The 23093-nt window shown below is 41.3% G+C and overlaps 1 protein-coding gene across 1 annotated transcript in view; it reads left to right on the top strand.

The window, feature by feature from the left end:
• Positions 1-4717: 4717 nt before the first annotated feature.
• dnah2 (dynein, axonemal, heavy chain 2) overlaps positions 4718-23093 on the top strand; it is a 46223-nt gene continuing 27847 nt past the window's right edge. The window contains 37 exon segments of the mRNA XM_063900389.1: positions 4718-4779; positions 8536-8589; positions 8741-8905; positions 9071-9293; positions 9413-9523; positions 9942-10177; positions 10329-10520; positions 10927-11084; positions 11203-11290; positions 11819-12024; positions 12202-12331; positions 12525-12707; positions 12892-13106; positions 13284-13430; positions 13807-13963; positions 14335-14444; positions 14626-14755; positions 15175-15363; positions 15472-15616; positions 15760-15952; positions 16051-16251; positions 16729-16885; positions 17030-17204; positions 17437-17600; positions 17872-18033; positions 18370-18473; positions 18654-18810; positions 18975-19057; positions 19830-20010; positions 20137-20275; positions 20369-20586; positions 20918-21007; positions 21099-21224; positions 21444-21554; positions 21755-21943; positions 22254-22357; positions 22898-23087. Coding sequence (XP_063756459.1) covers positions 8536-8589; positions 8741-8905; positions 9071-9293; positions 9413-9523; positions 9942-10177; positions 10329-10520; positions 10927-11084; positions 11203-11290; positions 11819-12024; positions 12202-12331; positions 12525-12707; positions 12892-13106; positions 13284-13430; positions 13807-13963; positions 14335-14444; positions 14626-14755; positions 15175-15363; positions 15472-15616; positions 15760-15952; positions 16051-16251; positions 16729-16885; positions 17030-17204; positions 17437-17600; positions 17872-18033; positions 18370-18473; positions 18654-18810; positions 18975-19057; positions 19830-20010; positions 20137-20275; positions 20369-20586; positions 20918-21007; positions 21099-21224; positions 21444-21554; positions 21755-21943; positions 22254-22357; positions 22898-23087 — 5583 coding nt within the window. The 5' untranslated portion in view covers positions 4718-4779.

Genomic DNA, 23093 nt, shown 5'->3' with positions numbered 1-23093 from the left:
TGTTCTATGTCAGATTCTTCTTAACGTTACAGGACAAGCTTTTGGCACTGTCACTAAGAACATGCATGCTCATAGATGCCATGATTAGACCTTTGGCAGTACTAATGACCAGCCAAAGTTACTTACTACAGGAGCCATTAGGATCAGTGGATCAGACTCAGAAAAATTACTTTTTGTCTAATCCCTGGATTGGATTTGCCATGGTTTGGGTTTATATATTTTGACGTATTTTAATATTACACTATTTTTTTCATTTACTTTGTCGCACAATGTTAATAGTTGTCTGAGCTGTAGGTTTGGGCTTGCTGAGATTCTTTTGAAATGACAGAAAGCAAATGATAAACAGCCAAATATGCAGTTGTATAAGTCATAAATCTTCAAATGTTGAGGGTTTTTCTTCCAGTTTGATAAAAATGTAACTTTTTTTTAAATCTTCAAATAAAGTATAATCTGGCTTTGCAGTAACGGATCAGTCAGATCCATCATTACTTGTTACATATGGCAATGGGTTGCGAGCAGGTTAACCAAAGAGTGCTTTTTTTATGCGACTGGCCTGGAGATGTAAAATTATACAGTTATTCATATAGAAAAGGCAAGCTGAGAGGGGAATCCTAACAGAGTCATGTGGGTTTTTGTCTAATGGTGTTTAACATGTAAACCACACAGATCCATGTTTGAGACTCCTTATATAGCCCATGGTGAAAATTACTTTCTTAAAATACATCCTTCTTTGGCATTACTGTAAATAACACTTTCTGTGTGTACTACTCTTCACAGGTACAGGTGCTGTGGATTGTTTGACGTCCAAAAGCTGTTCATCAGCTTCCAGATGCGTGCCAACTCCCCATGAATGAGTCCAACTTCTTCCTCTAAGGATGACTTGCAAGAAAACACAGAACACACACACACACACACACACACACATACACACACACACACACACACACACACACACACACACACACACACACACACACACACACACATCTTGTTGTTATCCTTTTTGATTTGAGATAATTCAACAGGACAAACATTTTACTTTCAAAGGCTTGGAACAAATGTGATGCCTTAAAGGCTTTCCACTGTGAATTCAAATGTAGAACTGTGTAAAAGTTATGCTTCCTCTCAAAGACAGCCCCTTCATTCCCAAGTGAGTTCCATTAGAAGGTTACTTCTCCCGTAACTTACTTACATTACATTCTTGCCATTTCTATTAGGCCCTATTATGCTAATTTGTATTTAGCCTGTCACAAAAAATGTGTTGGAGCGCTAGCCAATAGAAGCGTGTCACACAGGGATTTCACTATGTTATTGAACTAAACAAAGGAGTCTAATCGAGGCGTTTCAGGCACTCAAGGCGTTTCAGGCACGGCGGGAGGATGTGGGATAGAAACTCCCTCTGGAGGGAATTTAGGGATTTTAGCCTTTGCAGACCATTTACTTGCACTAAAACCTATATAACACACTACAGGAAAGGGACAGAAGCATAATAGGGCCCCTTTAATAGCCTTATGCTGACTGATGAACTGCATCAAGTAGGATTGTTGGGATGACTTCATGCTTCCAAAACATTTAAGATCAACAATAATCTGTCAACTTTCCTCAAATAGAACCCTCTAAAACTTTGCCTTTACCACCAGGTTTGTATGAGGTGTTTTTTGTTTTTGTTTTACTGCTACAACAAATATCTTCTCCCACCCCCCCATCAACAATGAACACAAAGTCCTGTGTGAGGGCAGGTGTGTGAGAGCTTCTGCCTCTCCTCGCTGTGTACTGGAACGTTTCAAGGCTTTTGCTTGACAATTGAGAACAGCTGTATGCTTTTTGTATTTGATTAACACAACAGTCCCCCTGCCAGCATGTACGTATTATACCTCGGTGATGTTGAATACTCCTCTGCTTTCTCTGACAGCCGAGGATCTATTCATGGCTGATAACTGAGGAGAGGAGAGAGCAAGGGAGTGTGTGGGTTTGTGGATATCTGTCACTCACTTCACTCGCTTTATTCCATCAGTGGGAATTAGATTTGACAAAGTTGAGCTCAATATTAATATGATCACAGGAGTTTTTATTGCTGCTGCCAAGATGTATTTTCCCCTCAGCTTAGAATCTAGTGTTTATTTAGCTCAGTTAATGATGTCATGATTTGAGACTTTGATAAAAGTTTTCTTCACAAAAACCCACAATGAGCCATACTTTCTCACATATTTCTCTGTATTTCTACTGTATATATTTCTGCCTTTTCCACTGCATTACTTCTCATTAATTTCTCACCTGCCCTCTCTTGCTTTACATCACCTTATCCCTCAATTTCCCCCCTGTATGTATGTAATGGGATAATTATCTGTATTAAGATGTTAAGAGCATCAATACTGCATCTCCTGCTGCGTCACCACTTCATTGTTTATTGTTATCGCTCTCTGCTGCTCTGAAAGCTAAAAAAAAGTGAGTGTCAGCTGTTATCCCATCCATCTCTATCTATTCCTCTGTCATCTTCTCCTCTCTCCATGTGGCTGCCCATTTCTCTCTGTCTCTGCCTCTCTCACTGAGCCCACCCACACTCCACACCATAAGCAGCCTGTTTCATGGCTAAAATGGCCTGCAGAGACCGAGGCAATGCCGCAATGGTGCTGTAATTCTAACTTGAGAGCAAACGATTGACTAATTCTGTTTGATTGAGACTAAAAATGCTGAAATTGACAAAGCCCACCACAGGGTTACTGTTAGGTGTGAAGTCAGTTATATCGTCTTGGCTCATCTATTCTCTTTTCTTTTTCCATCTTTGCTGACTCTACTCTATCTGTCCTACCCCCTAGCAGGACTCCTCTGATCCTTGTTCTGTGTCCCGCGGTGGACCCCACAGGAGCCCTGCTGCAGCTGGCTGAGGCCCCTGGTATGAGCAAGCACTTCCATTCTCTCTCTTTGGACCAGGGACAGGGCCAAGAGGATAATAGAGGAGTGAGTGGAGAACAGTACGACACCATCTTTGATTTGACGTCCGGCCTGCTCTCCCGTCTCTGATTTGTTCTGTTGCTTAGCAGTGGGGAGGAGGGGGGGGGGGGGTTCTCCCACAAGGCTTTCTTTTTCTGCTCCAGTGTCATTTGCGCTTGACAAGGTGCACAAAATACTTTATGAATATTTGATTGATTTGGTTTATTCAGATGAATCTTTCACTCCCTGTATCGACCCACTGTTTCCCTGCTCCCTCATGCTCATCAGCATGATTTGCAGCTATTTATTATACCAGTGGAAGCCTGACTGTCAGCTTCTATGGTTTGTTGCCTTTCAGACACGCTTCTCTGCAACTAGGGAAATGTCACTGTTGTACATCAAGCAGTTTGTTTGTTTGGGGAAGTCAATATTTATTGTCTTTTCTTTGATTAATTTTCACCCTTCCATGTCCTCCTCCTTCTCTGCCTTATATGCATAACAGTCCTAACACCCTGGGTCCAAATGGAACTGAAGCTTTCTGTGATTTGCAACTGAAGATTGATTATTACTAATATGTTCAATAAAACCTGCTTATGCAAACAATGTGACCTCATTAGGGTTTGGAGATCCCACTGAAATCATAAACTACACATTCCTACTCCTTACTGTTTCTCACTGTTTGTTTTATGTCTGAAAGCGCTGGTTCAGCAAAGAGACAGTTCCTCACCCATTACTTTTTATATTATTCCAATTGCTTAGCTTGAAAGGAAAATGTCCGTATTTATAAAACAAGGCAAGGCATGTACGTCTTTCTGATTAGCCCTTAACATTCAGTAATTTACTGTACATTATGCACTTGATTGATTCATTAAGTGTCTCATTAAGCTTGGATGCTGTCAAAGCCAGCTCGTACTAAGAATGTTGTGTTACTCGAAAATGTGCAAGGATAGCAAAGCTGTTTCAGGACCTTTGTGTCATGTCATGCCTCTATCTTACTCCCCATGTTTCGTGTCTGTATTTTAAATCTGCTCTTCATCTGCTCTGTGACTATCAGATGTAATTTGAGCACCAGGAGCTGTCCCATCTGTGTCTCTTGGATACATTCATTTTTCTTGAGCTCCATAAATCAATATAAACTCATTAAAACATGTACATTTATGGAACTAAACAAAGCTCTGTTCATAGTATTAACACGTTTCTAAGGCTGGTTTGGAACACTGTCTATGGGACGTTGAGGTCAGAGACTCATCTGATACTGAAGGAGACAGTGACAGTTATCTGCAGTCAGATTGTATGCCATCAACGCGGTGAAGATGGTGGCCCTGCTCAACGATTGAGCAGCAATGACTGTGATGTAGTAGCAGTTATGGCCGTGATGATTGATTGGAATTTATGCGTGGCTGATGCTCTCTTTGTCAGTAATCTGTAATAAAACACAATGTAGTCTTATCTCAAGCACAAAGGCCATTTCATACCCTGTCAGAGTGAGGGCCAGTTAGACTAATGGATGAGGACAAAATGTTGAAATGTATGAGACTAAATCCAATTCTAACAATGTCTTCCTGTCTTTTATATCCCTGACTGTTTCCGTCTAATTTATTCAGCAGAGATTTTTCTTGATCTGTATCGTGCATTTCAAAGTCACTCTGTTCAGATCTTCCTCTTGATGCCCTCTAGGTGAGCGAGAGTCTGTTGAATATGTACCTGGAGGAGATTCCCTGGGACTGCTGGGGTCATTAGTGGGCTCAACTATGGAGGTCATGTGACAGATGACTCAGACAGACATCTTTTATACACATACATCAATGACTGCTCCTGTGATGCTGCAGTAAACCAGCCCTTCTTCAAGTAAGACACCATAACACACACTGACACTCTAATATTTCTGCCAGAACTTATTGTATATGGACATAACGTGTCCCGATAGTTATGAGGTAATTAAACCAGTCGACAGAATAAATTGTGACCTGCACCTTTACACTTTACCACACTATAAATACCCAGGTGCTATATTTAAATGAACACTGCTTACATTTACAAGCATTTATTTTGTCCAAATGCATACAGTCCACTGACTGAAAAAGACTTGTCCTGGTGAAGCGCACTGCGGCTGCACAATAACTGAATATCGTCATGGTTGCAGAGTGTCAGTACCACCAAGTGGACTGTCAGAGTATTGCAGCTTGCGAAACAGACACAATGGCAACCTGATGAACACTGACAGGAACACTTAGTCATTTCTTTTTTTCCATTTAATCACTTACAGGAATGGACAAAGGCGTCCATGTCCCTTCACTTTATTTCCAAATGCCTGCTCAAAAGATTTAAGGTCTAATTCTGGTGGTTGAGCAGATAAGATGATGTGATATTGTTTATGCTGTGACAACACCATTATGGGTTGAAGCCATGTAACTCCCCTCATATCAATTAGATATTTACCTTTCGCTTTACTGTCCAATACATTTCTGCCAGAACAAAATAGAAATTAACATCAGTGTGTGTGTGTGTGTGTGTGTGTGTGTGTGTGTGTGTGTGTGTGTGTGTGTGTGTGTGTGTGTGTGTGTGTGTGTGTGTGTGTGTGTGTGTGTGTGTGTGTGTGTGTGTGCTGCATGTGTGTGTGTGTGTGTGTGTGTGTGTACTAATGGTAGTGTAATAAGCAAAGTAAACCTACCAAGGCCTGCTCCACTTTCCTAAAGAGACCCTGAGCTCATTGTGCTACAGCCAGCGGCTTATTACTGCTGGATGTACCGTGTGTGTGTGTGTGTGTGTTTGCGTGTGTGTGTGTGTGTGTGTTTGCGTGCGTGCGTGTGTATTCTCTTTTATTGCGATATTGAACAGCTAATAGGGCCCCTGCCTCCAGTTGAGCTCCTCTATTCTGTACTCCCGACCACTTATAAAGTAGAGAACTCTGTTACACCGTATCTTTTTAAGATTTATTTGTAGTTGTGGCTCTCATCAAACCCCCCTCCCTTTTCTCATTTTACTAAGTGATGCTGTATATCTCCGGCCTCCTCTCATCTGCTCCAAGCAGCAACAGCAGCCCCACATACTCTCTCCGTCCTTATTCATCCCTCCATCCCTCTCTTCTCCGCCCCTCCTTGGCATGGCAGCCTGTCATTAGCTCTCAGCTCACAGACTCATGGCTTTAATTTTGACCTGCCTGCCTCTGTGTCTCTGACCATTTTGTATCTGGTTACTTCACAAGGCTCTGCAACGTCTGTGTGATCAGTATGTAGTTATATGGCACAACCAAAGAAGATAACAGCTAGTGTGTGTTGCTGTTGTGCACCTATCCTATCCTGTTGATTTGACCGTTCAGACAAACATAAACGTTCACACAGTAACAAAATACACATACACACAGAAACAATGCAGTTAATCAAGGTGAGGTAAAGGATGTTTTAATGCTAATATGGAAATCCCCCAACCTGAAAAGAGAACAGAGGTAAGGAGCGACGGGAGTAGAAATGAACCTTTTTAAGCAAATTAAATCTAATGAAGCCTCACACAAGACGTTTGGAGTCGCTCAGCGTTGTGAGGGAGAAGGCCGGACTTCTGCCCAAACTCCTGAAAGGGAGGGAGAGAAAAACAAGAGAAGGACCCTGGAGAAAGTGAGCCGGGGGGGAAGAATGGTCCAGTAATGAGAGAGGGAAACCAGAGAGGGGGGAGGACTGTGCTCTAGGTTGTATTCAGATGTAAGGATTTTGAATTCAAATTCAAATTGGTTTAGTATCAGTTGTAACATAAATATCAGATTTAGGAGCTGTTTTTCTTTATGCATTGTAGCCTCATCTGAAATGATCTTGAAATTACACAGTTAATTTGAATATTTCGGATGTGCAATAGGGCAATAATCAACTTTTCTGTCTTATAAGAGAATAAGAATTGTGTTTCTCGGTAGGATACCCACTGTGTTTTGTGTCTAATATTTGCCTTACAAATCAGTCGTTTTTTTTTTTTCTTTTCGACTTACAAACTGAAAAGGCCTATGTTAAAATTGCCAGTTATTTTAATGTTGGAAAGGCAATTTAGACCAACTAGATATCTTAAAAAAACAAAAACAAACGTGTCATTCCTCTTAATGACAATTAGTTCTCATTAACTTACTTAACATAATGTTTCAAACATGGCATACAGTTGTGTTCCATGGGATGGTAGTTAAATATGGAATTGGGACAAGCAATACTTTGTGTTTGCCAGCCATTTCATGGGGAGTAATGTGTATTACTTTCACTGTTTATTGGCTCATTGTAGAAGCCTATATTGAGAAGCACTACATTAATTTAACTGGATCAGCTGTTTTATAATGGATGCCAATATTCTATGTTTCATTAGATGCAAACATAAGGAGCAAAATGAGCCGTGGAATTATTTGGAAAGGTGATATGACAGTACAGACATGTATATCAGTGATAAGTCTTTGCGTCATGCCTTCATCATGTTTCTATAACTTTTATCGGCGTGTAGTGTCTCGTGTCAACGTTTTCATTTCTCTCCATTCCTTTATCCCTGCAGCACTTCCGTCATTCTGCCACAAGATGGCGACCCAGGACAACAGCTGTTATTGGTTTTGAAAAAGTTAAACTTGAGACTGCTTGGAATTCACTATTTTTGCCGCACCACAGACCTACAGCAAACTATTGCAGTGGGAAATATGCCCCCTCCATCTTCCCCCTAAAAACTCCGCATGTCTCGTGAGCTTGCTCGTGTAATGCCCAACCCCACTCAACGTTACCCAGACAACCAAACGTTACCATGGAGACATGCACACTCTAACTACAGGTTTCACTAAAGGGACGCTAAACGCGAAACATAAAAGAAAAGTCACGTAGCTATTGCAAATAGCTGTCAATAACAGAGTTTAGCTGGATATTGTAAGTTGTTGATTCAGTAGTTGTACTTTGGCAGTTGTCATGTATTTCAGCTTTTGAGGACTTCACGGTTGTGCAGTTAGCCGAGAGGTAATTAAGGTAAACTGCCGTTAAGCTAACTAGTTGCTATACATTTGCTAGCAAACGTCATCTGGCTAGCGCTTGTTAGCTAACCTACCTCACCTAAGTAAATTAATTCAAGTACTTTTGGGGGGGATTTGTACTTTACTTTGGTGTATTACATGTTTTGCTACTCTGTACTTTTACTCCACTCCATTAATGTATTACCTTTAGTTACTTTGCAGACTGGATTAATGATGTAAAATATAATCAACACTTAAATCCGACTTTAGTTACATCTGAAATAAAATTCACAAGCTACCCTGCAGTATACATAGTCATTAAAACAAGCTACACCTTTACCAGCTTTGATAACACTAATGCATCAATAATTATAAACAAAACATACAATTTATATTTTTCTGAAATACTCCAATCTGCATAATGACTACTTTTACTTTTGGCACTAATGTTATTACTTGAGTAACATTTTGATTGAAGGACTTTTACTTGTAACAGGGTATTCTTACACTCTGGTAGTTGTACTTTTACTCAAGTACAAGATCTGAGTACTTCTTCCTCCTCTGCAAAAAAGTCAGGAAACAGGAACATTTAAGAAATGTGTTTGTGGTGTCACTGCATTTCAGTTGTTATGTGCTCCTTGTCGTTACAGATGGAGGAGGCTTTGAAAGAAAAGGATGAGGAGTACATAAAGACCATTCGTCTGGTAAAACTGGCTATTGGTTGTATAAGATTTAAATTTCTTCTATCTCTGTGGGATGAACACAGACATTATGCGACTAAATAACAACATTTTACATTATTTTTCTTTATCATTTTTCTGCCTGGACCCTTCCTTTAATCTCCCTTCATTCTAGTTGTTTATCCAATGTGTGGCTTGCTCTGGTATAACCAGAGAGTCTTGGACAGAGAAAAATGAGCTGGCATTGGATCCCTTTATTGTGGACACATCTCTCACAACCATGGTGGTCTACATGGGCGAGCATGACGAGCTGCATGTGGAGTACTCCATACCCGAAAAGGTTTGGCACAATTTTCTTCTCACTTTTATGACCATTCATTTTATTTTAAATGCACCATTGTCCAAGTGATCTCTTTTCCTGTACATGTCTCATTGTATTAAAAATCCCTTACTGTGTTTTTCATCTCTTCTCACCAAAACACCTCAAAACAATATTTTGCAACAGGCGGTACAGCACTTTTTTAGCCGCATGGAGGGAGCCATAATTACAGCAGAGACGTTTGATGTGGCGGTGCAGTTTAGCACGGTTCAGTGCGATTCCAACAAGAAGGTTCTTCATGACATGACCTGTTTGCATGCCCCCCCAATTGCCCTCAGCTCCTACAGGGGGAGGAGCACCAAGGATGATTATACCAACGACATTCACTGCTATCTTGCCAGCATCACAGGTGGGTTCCTCAGAGGAGACAGGTCGCAATTAAATGAACAACATAACATAAATGCTGAAATGTTCACAAAGCCACATGCGCTCCAGTGTTGCATGTAATACTGTTTTATTTTCTTACAGATGATGTGTATAAGACGGAGGGCTTCACAGTTCTATACATCCCAATGGAAGGCCTACAGCGCAGCCCAGAAGTGACAAGCAAAGACAAAAAGCTTGTGCAGAGAATGGAGAGTAAGATAATGATACAGTTTGCGTATTTGGGAAGTGGGTTGGGGTGTCTTTGTTTTTCACCTGTCTCTGTGGATTCTGTATCTAGGAGGTCACACTTTTTTCTGTTCAAAACAACATTGAATTTCCAACTCTTACGATTTTATTCACTCTCACATCAGTTTTATTCTTTCATTGTTGTTTTCCTTATTCTATTCTCAATTTCCTCATCAACTCTCCTTAAAATCCATGCTTTGATTTGAACATTCCCTTTATCATATTCACATCCTTCCATCCTTTGCTGCATCTGTAATTCTGTGTTTGTCTTGTCCGGACTATTTGTCTTTTCTTTCTTATATATTCATTCATTTAACTTAAAATAAGGAGAAAACTCGCTCCCTCTATTTCCCTTTTTCTTACACCTTTTTCTCTTTGTTATCAGTTGTTGTGATCCGCTGGACAGATCAGATCAAGGAGCTACTGAATGCAAAAGCAATAGCAATGAAGGACAAGTGTGGCCCTCTGGAGGAGATAGCCTTCTGGAAGAGTCGCTCTGCCAAGCTGTTGAACATCAGCCAGCAGCTACAAAAACCAGGGGTTAGGCACATCCAGAACATACTGCAGCTCTCCAAGTCTCTCTACGAACAGCGCTTCAGCAATCTGGCCCAGGAAATACAGGTACTACATGTCTAGGATATCTTTATTAATTCTTCCTCACTCACAGACTAGAAATGTGTTCATTGCTTCTGTTCTTTATTACAACATTAATGCTACCAACTATTGGAAAATGTTGGCATATTATCATCTTTCCTTTTATGTGTTTGCCTAGGAATGCTCCCTACAGGCCCAATCAAACCTGCTCTTCTTGTCCATACTGAAGGAGCCATGTGAAGAGCTTGCCCAGCTCAAGCCTAGCCAAGTGGCTCCCAAGCTGCGACACATTGTCAGTCTCATTCGCATCATCTGGGTCAATTCCACGGACTACAACAGCAGCGAGAGGATCACTGCACTGTTCCGCAAGGTGCCTGCATTTAACCGCATCATTTCAATCATGACATGCTTCTATACACACATAAATACATATTCTAATGAGTCATTATCACTGAAAACCATTTCCACTCATCCTGTGTTCACACGTCAGTTACAACACCCTGAGAGTGAGAGCTCTGAATTAAAGGCCTGATCACAGTTTTCATTACCTGAAGAGCTGGACCCTTTCATTTCAATTGCAAGCTGTGCAGACGCATTGGTCTTGCCCTCTCTTAAATATTGGGTCTAATTATTTTGTGAGTGTTTGAGTGCATATGGCTGCTGCTGTGGCGGATGCTACAGTGCTCACCTGCCTGATAGGGTGAGCACTAAATGTAAATGTTCTGGAGCTGATGACAGAAAGTGACTAAGTGTTTTTTTTTCCTGCTGTGTTTCAGATGAGTAATGAGATCATCCGCCTGTGCTCCAATAGCCTCTCTCTGGACAAGATCTTTGGGGGCTATGTGTTTTCAAGCAAGCAGAACGTCACAGACTGTATCGAATGCTGCCTGGCCTGGAAGGAAATTTACCTGCATGCTTCAAAGATTCACCAAAAGTAGGAGAATATCTCACATTTGTAGATATACACTTTGGAACTGTAAGCCAGTTTTTTTCCCTATCAAGTTACATGGTCACTTTCTAATATTATAACCCCACCTCTGCTTTAACACCAGGTATTCTTCAAAAAGATGGGACTTGGACCAAACCAGCATTTTTGTAGTGTTTGACGTTTCCATTCAGAGGTTCAGAGAGTTGCTTGAGGTAAATGTTCCACACACACACACACACAAACACACACACACGTCTTCAGAGTCTTTAGCTTCTGTAAAGCTATTGAGGTTCCTTACTTATACACCCCCAAAAAATAAAAATTCTGCAAGCGATGTTTCTTCATTCACTCTCTGAAAGTATCTTTCTGCAAATGTTATGTCATGACAAATGCTAAAAAAAAAAGGTACAAGTATTAATGGAGTGAGGTTGCATTGACACACATTACGCCACAATAGGAAATGTCCAACTGTATTATGTGTAATGTGTTGTCATTGCAATTTCAACAGATCTGAGACGTATACAGTAATAGCATTTGGAGACTTTCTTTCTCATTTCTTTCCTATTTCTTTTGTGGGAATATGTTTTGTGTCTACCCTGTCCCTGCTATTAATGAACAAACCTCATTGGGAATTCAATTCTCCATAAATTAATGGTATATGACCTTCAGTTTGTTTCAAATCAACAGTAATTTCACCAATTGTTAACTTTTTGGATACACTTTTCTCTTGCTTTGTGCAGGTGTGTGACTGCCAGTATCAGTTTGCGCGTTGGGAGGATGGTCAGCAGAGGAGCCTGCCGTGCTTCAGCGGTTGCCAGGGACCTGAGTTCACCCGCTCCGTCCTTGATATAGAGCGTAACTTCCATCAGGGCCTCAAGAACCTGCACTCTCTTGACCAGGGCGTCCTTGATGTTGAGAGCTCCGCATGGGGCAATGAATTCAAAAAGTAGGTGTATTTCTCATTAACACATTTAAACTTAGACTAAGTATCATTTTATGAAAGTATAGGCTGCAAATCGAATTAAATCTCTTAAAACAAACAAAAATTGTCATGACGTCCACATTTTTTCAATTTTGATAACCAGGGGATCCTGCGTGTGTGTATTTGTGTTTGTACACACAGGTTTCGTGCATTGGTGAAGGATCTGGAAATGTTAAAGCAGAACCTGATCAATTCAGTGTTTAAGACGGTGACCACAGTGGAGGAAGGAAGTCGGCTTCTTGACATTTTCAGGCCAATTTCTACTAGAGAGGTGTGTATCTCACAAACATACATTTACTCAATTCACTTTTAACCCACTGGACATATAGCAATACATTAACACTTTTTATCCCCTTTTATTATTAAACCTTTACAAATAACTATTCAGGGTGCTTGTTGGTTTCTTACTTACTCTTGGACAATTCATTTAGTCATTCACTCCCATCCTATCCCCTCCATTCCAGGCCATTAAGCGGACAATGGAAGAGAAGATGGAGCAAGTGTACAACATCTTTCACAAGGAGCTCAAAATGGTCAACAAAGAGCTGAACCAGAGGACCAGGTCTTATCCTGACCACATGGCCCAGATGGCAGGCGAGGCCCACTGGCTGAGAGCCCTCAAACATCGTTTAGAGATGCCCATGGAGGTGAGTCCATAAGACTATACGCTAATCCCACCACCATAAGCAGGTTGCGTTTAGTAATAACTCTGATTCTGCTTCGGTTGAATTATAACCATATGCTGACTGTGAACAGATGGTATCTTTCTAAACCTTCTGGAGCGTGTTCCTTGATTTTTCTGCTCATGTGTTCTCTCTCGTTCCCCTCCAGGTGCTTCTGAAGGCCCACTTCATGCCTGAGTCAAACAGCAGCAAGCAGGTGGCTTCCACCTATGCCCAGATGGTTCAGGTTTTGGACGAGAGGATGAGGAAGAACTTCAGTGCGTGGAGCCAGAACCTTGATACACAGAACCTCAAGAGACTGGAGCAGCCACTCCTGGTGCGCTGCAAGAACAGGAGCAGCAAGCTGGACGTCAACTTTGACACGTGTGTGAAACAAGCATCACTAACACAGGACCGCATTCACAATCAAAATACATGATATATGATATGCTCCTACACTATATATTAATTGTAAGGCTAATCACTTGTTTATTAAATAGATATGTACACATACATGACCTCTTTATTCATTTTATTTTTTGTGTGTGTTTTCTTGTCCAGCAACCTGTTATTCCTGTTCTCTGAGATCCACTACTGGGATCGACTGAAGTTTGAGATCCCCCAGTGTGCGTCTGACATTTATCAGGACAGGGAGGAACTCCGAGGCCTGAGAGAGAGAGCACTGCTGCTGGTCAGGGACTATAACAGGTCTGACTAACACACACACACACACACACACACACCCACACACACACACACACACACGACATGTTTTTTGACGAGGACAAAAAACATGCACTGAACAATTGATGTATGGTATCATCATATTGTAATCATCAGAAATGACTCTTGGAAGAGACTGATACCACAAACCTGTTGTAGTTTAGTCTATCAACCCTTTTTTACCAAGCATTATAATTTGAAGTTCTTAGCTGGTAATATAGGACATAAAATAATGAAAAACGATAACACATTCACTCCAAATTCATACAAAGTCTCAGTAGTTGTTATCCAGTTAACAGAGCACACCAATATTGACTAAATGCTTTTCTGTGTGCGTGTGTGTACGGTGCGTGTGAATCAGGGTCCTTGGATTGCTGTCTCCTGGTGAGATAGGTCTGTTTCGCGAGCGGATTCGTTTCCTTGATAAGAAGACTCTGCCGGGGCTGACTAAGCTCGAGTGGTTTTTTAAAGGGGCTGCTAATGTCTTCATCCGGGAATGTCTCCAGCACGTCAACAAGGTAGTGACACGAAGTTCAAGCATAACTGATGTAGCCACCTGTACAGTTACTGTAATAACTTTTTCCTGACTGTCTGTTTAGATTCACAACGGCAGCATTGGTGTGCTATAGGTTATAAAAGTAGATGACTGGAGAAGAAAATGTGAATTAAATGGACATATTGGGAACATTTGATTTGCAAATATTCAGTTTACTTGTTGTAAATGCGGACACATTGTTGACATATCCTAGTTCATCAGACAGTAAAATTCCAGATAACAGGATAAAACTGACTCAAAGTTTCCTCAACAGATGTGGATCCTATTCTTGGTTAGTGGTGTTTGGTCACTGATAAACACCTATCCTCTTCTCTCATCTTCATCACACTATAGGTTCAGGTGTTGGTTGATGAATACAAACTATCCAACCAATCCATCTCCAACCTCTGCTGCCGGATCAGCGAAACATTGCTGGTCAGACTGGATGGAAAGACTGTGTACAGGTACCGCTCACTTCCTCACTGCATGGGACGCTAAGACAGTAAAAACACAAAGTAGACAATGTTGCAGATATTATTAATCGTGTTCGAAGTCACTTCCTACCACTTTGTTCCTACATTTTATATTGTGTGAATGTATTTAAAATGTTAATTCTCGGCTGGTTGAATATTGGGTGTTTCTAAGGAACCTGGAGTTTGAGGAGGACCAGAAGAGTTACCAGCAGAGCCAACTCCAAATACTGCGCTCAGCACACCAGGATATTGCTGAAATTATGGCTCGCATCCACAACATCTTCTCCAATGATGGGCCTGAGGTATATGGCAAACCGATTTAGCTTTAATGCATTTCTGGAGGATATCAAACAATCAGTTCTTACTCCTAATACTGTTTATTTCTGATATCAGAAATTGAATTTGAACTAGTTAGAAGGCAAATTCTTGATATCAGAAATGAAATTGTAACTAGTTGTAATGTGTATTTCTGATATAAGAATATCAGAAATACACTGATATAAGAAATACACATTACAACTAGTTTCAATTTCATTTTTAACTAGTGAGTTTTGCAAAGTTTTTCTCATTCATTTCAATGGGAGTTGGAATTTGAACTAGTTCAAATTCTTATTTCGATCCAGATTTACATGTTTAAAATGTTTTATTTGTTACATGTATGGCAAACATACAAATGTGCAGTCTTATGTCATGTGTGTATGTTTGTTCCACGGTGTTTAAGGTCCAGGAGCACTGGGTGATCTATACCGAAAAGGTGGATCACATGGTAGAAGAAGCTCTGAGGACCAACATCAAGAACTCCATGAAGAAGCTCTCCAGGGCCATCAATGGAGACAACAAGACCATGCCTAATCCCTTGTTCAAAGTCATGGTAGCAATGCGCAAGGCAACTCCCACAAGTACACCAAAGGTAACATCAATCCCCTATTTATCCATCTGGTTTACGTACGTTTAGTATAAAATATCAAAATGTATGTTAGGTTAGTTCTCTTCATGCGTTCTGCGTGTGTTTTGACAGGTCGAGATCTCCCCTACGCTCGGAATGCTCGCTCAGAGTGTGAACATCATGCCTCAGCTCATCAACACCATCTCAGAGTTCAAACGACTGCCTGAAGTTCTGTCTTGCAAGCAGCCAGAGGGGAATCCCATATACACCAACATAGGTTTGAGCAACTTTTTCTAAATCTACATTTCCAACTAGAGTAGCAATGTGGATATGTGATCTGTTTTTAGTGCGTGCTGAGCAAATGTAGACCTTAAAACGCTCCCGGCTCCCTTGTCACCCTTGCCATCTTCAATCCTTTAGAGCAAGACGAGGAGATAAAGAAGATTCAGGCTGCAGTTGCCAAAGGGATGGCAGACAATGCCAACCACCTGCAGGTCTATCTAAAGACGTGGGACAGATACAGGGATATCTGGGAGAACAACCAGGATTCCTTTATACAACGCTACAAGAGACTAAACCCTCCAGTCACTACTTTTGATGCAGATATACACAGGCAGGAACATCCTTCTTTGATTCTTCATTTCTATAGATCTTTTCATCCTCCAAAAGCATGGGAGTACATTGTAAGTTGTTGTTTTGTTTTCCCCCCAGGTACACGGAGAAGGCCTACAGTATTCAACAGGAAGAGACGGTATTGGCCATCCAGTTTTTCATGCTGGACTGTTCCCCTCTCAAGTCCTCCTTGGCGCAGCTCTGCAGCGAGTGGCAAACCAAGTTCACGGAGCTGCTCAGCCATATGGCTAGCACCTGCCTCACAGAACTTCATGGCTCCATGCAGGACAATGCCAACAGGTGTGGAGTCAATTAAAATGAGTTTATTTTGGATGTGCTTTGAGTAAAGATGACAGGTGAAGCGGGAGAGAGATCCGACAAAATTCCTCGGCAAAATGATTTATTGCTTTAACCCTGGAGTTTTCAGTCATTCAGGCAAAATATGTATCATTGCATAATAGTTTTTCACATACAAGGAATTTGATTTATTGTATTTATGCAAAACATAAACATTAGACTTTAAATAAAAGCAAGAAATATACATATAGAAGAGAGGAGAAATACAAACGATAAAACGAAACATTATGTATGAGAAAAATTAAAAATACTGTTACCATTAAAAATATATATATCATTTTTGAGGATTTCTTGGGATGAATAGAATACGCAATTGGAAAGCCATGGGGCAGATTTAGATCCTGTAAACATTTGGAAAATATTTACTGTGCTAAAGGTGGTCTGATTCTTTGTTGTGTTTATTTCTATTTATGTATTTAGGCTGAAAAAACCTCCTCAGACACTGGCAGAGCTCAGTGGGAACCTGAAGCTGTTACAGACCCTTCAGGGCAACCTGGCCAAGACAGAGGCTCAGATTCCTGTCATCCACGAACAATTTGCTATCCTGGACAAATACGACGTCCCAGTGGAACAGCCTGTAAGAACATTGCTTCATATAGAGAGTGTATAGAACTAAATGCATATCATGTACTCAAGCTCACATGTCAATTTCCCCTGATGTAGACATTGTAAAAACTCCGATGTCGAACAAACACACTACACTACATTTCTTCATCCACAGGTGCAGGAGTTCCGCAAGGTGCTCAACGAGGACTGGGTGTGGTTCCAGCAGGTGTTAATTGACAGTGACATCCTGCTGCAGAAGGACAAGGAGAAGTTTAAGAACAGCCTCCTCCTCTCCTCTGAAGAGCTCAAGAAGAAGACCCAGAGCACTATGCAGGAGTTCAACAGCACAGGTCTCACACACACACACCCACACACACATACTCTCACTCCCTCTTTTATCACCCGTTCATACATTAACCTCATGTGTGTGAGCACTTGCTGAAAGGTTGTATTCAGTACGCATTGAATACTACTCTGCCCTTTCTTTGTTGGTGTGTGGACATTAAATCTGTATGTTTTTCTGTTTCTTTATGCTTTTTCATGTATTATTGACCTCATTTCATTTGAATTATTCATATCCAGGTCCATTTGACAGTTCCCTCAGCCCTGAGTTTGCCTTAAACCAAGTAGCCGAACATCGCAGCCAACTTGAGGCTCTGATAAAGGAAGAAAGCACCATCATTCAAGGGCTGAACTTCTTTAAAATAGAACAGCCCCCCTCCAAGAAGATCCGGGCGCTCGAAAAGGTCTGACAAAGCACTTAGCTCATAGCCCTTATATACTTATAAACAAGCTTATACAGTCCTGTGGGAAGTGTTTGGTTGACATAGGCTGGCTTAGCATAAGTGAGGTGCCATGTTTGGACAGTAGATGCTATTCTCAGGACATATCTTAGACGGGTTTATAAATTCCAACCGAGGATGTTGCGATTAAAGGAAGGGTTGTTTTGCAAATGCGTAATGCAGGGCACATGATTATATATCAACACTTTGTGTGTTCAAATGGTTGTTTATACAGGACATAGACCACCTGCAGCAGGTCTGGGAGGTCACAGAGGAGTGGAACGCCAACTGGAACATCTGGAAGGTCGGTCAGTTTGCCACCCTGCGGACGGACAGCATGGAAAGCACAGCACAGGACATGTTCAAAACACTCCACAAACTCCAGAGAGAACTAAAGGTCAGTCCTGTCACAAAGAATTTGTTAACAGCTGCAGATGAGCTCACGGTTTAGCTGTACTATATTATCTGTGTCAGTTATGACATTTACGTTAATGCACTGATGCTAAAACAATTTAATCAGTACACCATCTAGAAGCCGGACATTATTTATGGTCACACTTAAAAGGAAACTGAATAAGGCCTTTTGTTTACTGACTCCTTTTACAATGACAGCTAAAACATGACATGCCCTCCTCTCAGGACACACAGCATTTGATGACTATATTGGTCAAATGCAGCAGTTAGAACATAGATATTAAACAGTACAGATGACCTGATCTTTGTCTGCTTGCAGGATAAGGAGTGGGACATCGTGGATTTCTCCAAGAATAAGATAGACCAGTTCAAAAGGATCATCCCTCTCATTGCCGATCTGAGGAACCCAGCCATGAGAGACAGGTATGGACTTAAAGAATCTACACAGGTCATACAGTATAGTTCGGAACTACTGTCTTGTTTGTAAAGTTTATTCCCTGGGAAATGGAAGCTTTCTTTACTTTTTACTTCAGCTGACCTACTGGGGCAAATGGAAATTCCCACTCTTGACAAACCCTGCTCTCAATGCCACCTTTCTCTCAGGCACTGGAAGCAGATCTGCGACGAGCTGCAGTGCTCCTTTGACCACGCCAGTACAGAATTCACCCTGGAGACGATCATATCTCTGAGCCTGGACGAGTATACAGAGAAGATCTGTGGGATCTCTGGAGCCGCCAGCAAGGAACTCTCCATAGAACAGGTACAGTGCCTTCCTCTATTCTAGACTGTACCCAGGGACATAAATATCTTTGTGAATAGGTACTCATAACATGATTCTAGTCTGTAAACGTACTTCCAAAGGAGGAACATGTTGCCCCTGGCTGTCCTGTCTGGTAACATTACTCTTTTTGTTTGGTGATTAAGGGCCTTGAGGACATTACCACGACATGGAAGGACACAGTCTTGGACATCACACCTTACAAAGACAAAGGCCACTATCGGCTGAGGTGAGAAAGCAAGCCTTGAATGACTAAAGAAGCTGTACCCCGGGCTGATACTCCAATTTATATAATGGGGATAGATCTGTGTCTTCATGATGTCTTATTTACATGCATCATTAGATCCCACACGTTAGTACAACCGCCATCTGGTGATGTATCAATCTAGCTCTTACAGGAATGCCTTTGTAGCACGGCTGCAGCATGGAGACCATATGTGACATTGATGCCAGAATAATGTATCTTTTAAAAGCCTTGTTGGGAAATCAGAACATATAAAAGATGGGAGTTGGTTTGTCGTTAGCGAAGAGAGAGAAGAATGACCGCCTGGCTGGTGAAAGCAAGCAGATGCCATCTGTTGCATGTAGACAGAATCTAGACAGACCTCAGACAGAGTTTAATTAGCAACCAAAGACATTGCCTCTGATTTGAAAGAGGGGCGAAGACTACTGTCTGCCTCTGGCACACAGTGAGTTGTAATGCAAAAAGAGAGGATGTGTGAAAGGTACTGAAAATTAAACCTATAAAACGTATGTATGTATGTATGTATGAATCACATATTTATCTACCACACATTTGAATAAAACAAATATAAAATGACTGACACTAATGCTGGTTGAATACCTTTTTGTAATGTTATGATAATTATGTAATAAAGTTCCTATGAAACTGCATTACATCTACATTAACTGTACCTTGTACCTAATAAACTCAATTGTTGCTCAGAATCCATTTGAAGCGATCGTCAGCAAGCATAATTCTCCCTCTCGCTCTGTCCCAGGGCCACAGAGGAGGTCTTCCAGGCCTTGGATGACAACATGGTCATTCTGTCCACAATGAAGGCATCTCGCTTCGTCAAAGCCTTCGAGCGGGAGGTGGACAGCTGGGAGCGGCAGCTGTCCCAGGTGCTGGAAGTCACCGAGATGATCCTCGCCGTGCAGCGCCAGTGGATTTATCTGGAGGTATGGGAAGCACTCACATCCATACTACATTTCCATGGGTTTTCCCATACTTCGTCGAAAGCACACATTTATTATCTGTTGTGGTCTAATTGGAGAGTTTGAGCACTCACTTTTCCCTCCTTCCAGAACATTTTCCAAGGTAAGGACATCAGGGAGCAGCTGCCTTGTGAGTGCAAAGAGTTCGAAGACATTAGTTCTAGTTGGCAGACCATCATGGGCCGACTCCACAAGAATAACAACGCCTTGCAGGGAACACACCACGCCGGTACGACAACATGGACCTGGATTCACACTATCTGACACACGAAACATCACTTAGAAATGAGTCTTCAACTAGCTGTTCTTCTCTGGCTTCCAGGGTTGCCGGAGAAGTTGTCAGAGATGAGTGTGAAGCTGGAGGAGATCCAGAAGGCCCTGGAAATGTACCTGGAGACCAAGAGGCAGATCTTCCCACGATTCTACTTCCTGTCCAATGATGATTTACTGGAGATCCTGGGGCAGTCACAGAACCCAGAGGCCGTGCAGCCCCACATGAAAAAGTGTTTTGACAACATCAAGAGCCTACGCATTGAAAAGGCAGGGATCCCCAAAAGACTCATTTAAGGCCATTAAGTCACCATTAGATTATTATACATCTACATTACCTGTGTTTCTTTTCCTGAACTCATTTACTGCAACATATTTATATACTTTTATACTAAATCTAACGAGACTTTTATGCAAGCTCAAGTATTATTTGGATGGACATTATTTAATTATTTTGCATTAGGAGGAAATATGAGTTAAACATACTTTTTTCGATACGTATTTTTAAGATTAGATGCAGGCTGGTTTGTTCTATCATGGTGCATTATTTTTAATCTTAGAAAGAAACATGCTTATATTATTATGTGTGTTTCTTCTGTAGTTCAATAAACCAGACGTAACCGGGATGGTGTCTGCTGACGGGGAGTATATCTGCTTCTATAAACTAATACGACTGGACAAACCTGTGGAGGTACAGCAGTGATGATCAATACCATGATCGATGTATACAATACAGAGAGTTGTGAGGTATTCCAGCACCATTGTGTTCTGTGTGTACGCAGGTTTGGCTGTGTGATGTTGAGAGTAGCATGCGTAATACACTAATGGACCATCTGAACGGCTGCCTTTTGGCTCTGAAGAAGACGACAGGACAGAGAGACAAATGGGTCGACGATTGGCCGGGACAGGTACATTTGTGTTTGTCTTTTCTCTCTATAACCGTCACACATCTGACATCCTGACAGTCTGGCACTAATTCAGTCACGTGCTCTTGACTTACTTACTAAATTGAAAAGCTGTGTCTTACTAATCCCAGTTCCTGCTCAACTCAATTCTCTATTTATATCAACAGGAACAAAGCTTTAAATTCAAAAGTTATTAAGTGTGTATTCCTCCTATCATTTTAGATGCTGATCACAGCCAGTCAGATCCAGTGGACCACAGATGTCACTAAAGCGCTCTTCACCTGCAAGGAGAGGGGTGACAAATCATCCCTTAAATCTATGAAGAAGAAACAGGTTTACTATGTTTTACTTAACCAAACTAAAAGAATGTAGCGCGAGCTTTCCACCCAGCAAGATGAGAGTTCTGTCCTACCGAGGCATGTAAAATGTGTTAGAGATGTATATGTTTTCAATATGTTTAATCATCCTTTTGAGTTCCATTGATAGCCCACATAATCATTTAAAGAATTCCCTTAACTGTCTTTATTTTTCAGGTGTCAATGCTTCGCTGCTACTCAGAGCTCATCCGTGGAAACCTGTGCAAAATCCTCCGTCTGAAGATCGTAGCGCTGGTCACAGTGGAGGTCCATGCTCGGGATGTCATTGATAAGCTGGGCAAGGCAGGCTGCACTGACGTTAATGCCTTTGAGTGGCTCTCTCAGCTGCGATTCTACTGGGATAAGGTAAGCTCCAAGAGCAGGAGACAGTATGGAGAGAAAGACTTGCAAACACCTTTATCCAGGATTTACACATTTAAAAGCTGGAAGCAATACTTTTATGCTGGATATATTGGGTATGAAAAGTGTTGTTTTATTCACTGATGCAACCTCTTTTATGGCACACATACCCTCCATTTTTCACATTTTTTTCAGCACGTCCCACTCTCTGTGTAATAGCAGCATAAGATTATTTTTGCTTAGATTAGCTATGTTGGAAATAAAGGAGAACCTCCACTTAACTTGCACTTGACTACTTTCTTTGTTCTCCCAATAGGAGTCGGAGGAATGTGTAATCCGACAGACCAACACGCGTTTCAAGTACGGCTACGAGTACCTGGGCAACTCCGGACGCCTCGTCATCACTCCACTCACTGACAGGTAGCCATCAATCATTCAGTCAATCAGTGCATGACAGAAGCAGCTAATGCTACAGCACAGCAATCACACCTCAGTTTAGGAATTCATTAGGAATTCATCAAAGGATTGTTTTCTATGTATGTTATATATTCATACTAAGGAGATATTTGCACTGTGATTATGTGTACTTAAATGTCAAGTGATTAGAATCTTTACTATAGTATAAATCACTAGTTACACATTGGTTCTTTGTGCATCCACAGATGAATGGATAATTGCATTTATGATATATTAATTGTTATGGGTTGAAATTAAAAATATCTGATCATATTTGCTTGCTTATAAATCTATCAGAATCAGAAAGAACAGGTTTATTGCATAGTAGGTTCACACATGCGAGGAATTGGCCTTGGTGAATGCATAAACAGTCAAAAAAGAAAAAGACCAAACAATTAAACTATTATAAAACACTTTTAAAAAACAATAACATATAGAGAAATGTTAACATTAAATATACAAGCCAAAAAACTACTTGCAGTATAATATGTTCCCTCTGTCCAGGTGTTACATGACCCTGACCACCGCCCTCCATCTCCACCGGGGGGGCTCTCCTAAAGGCCCTGCTGGTACTGGGAAGACAGAGACGGTGAAGGACTTGGGCAAAGCTCTCGGCATGTATGTCATTGTAGTCAACTGCTCTGAAGGTCTGGACTACAAGTCCATGGGACGCATGTTCTCTGGACTGGCGCAGGTAGGA

The sequence above is a fragment of the Eleginops maclovinus genome, chromosome 14, assembly GCF_036324505.1.
Source record: "Eleginops maclovinus isolate JMC-PN-2008 ecotype Puerto Natales chromosome 14, JC_Emac_rtc_rv5, whole genome shotgun sequence".
NCBI classification, from domain to species: domain Eukaryota; kingdom Metazoa; phylum Chordata; class Actinopteri; order Perciformes; family Eleginopidae; genus Eleginops; species Eleginops maclovinus.
The sequence above is the reverse complement of the archived record's forward strand: the minus strand, read 5'-3'. Positions and strand labels throughout refer to the sequence as shown.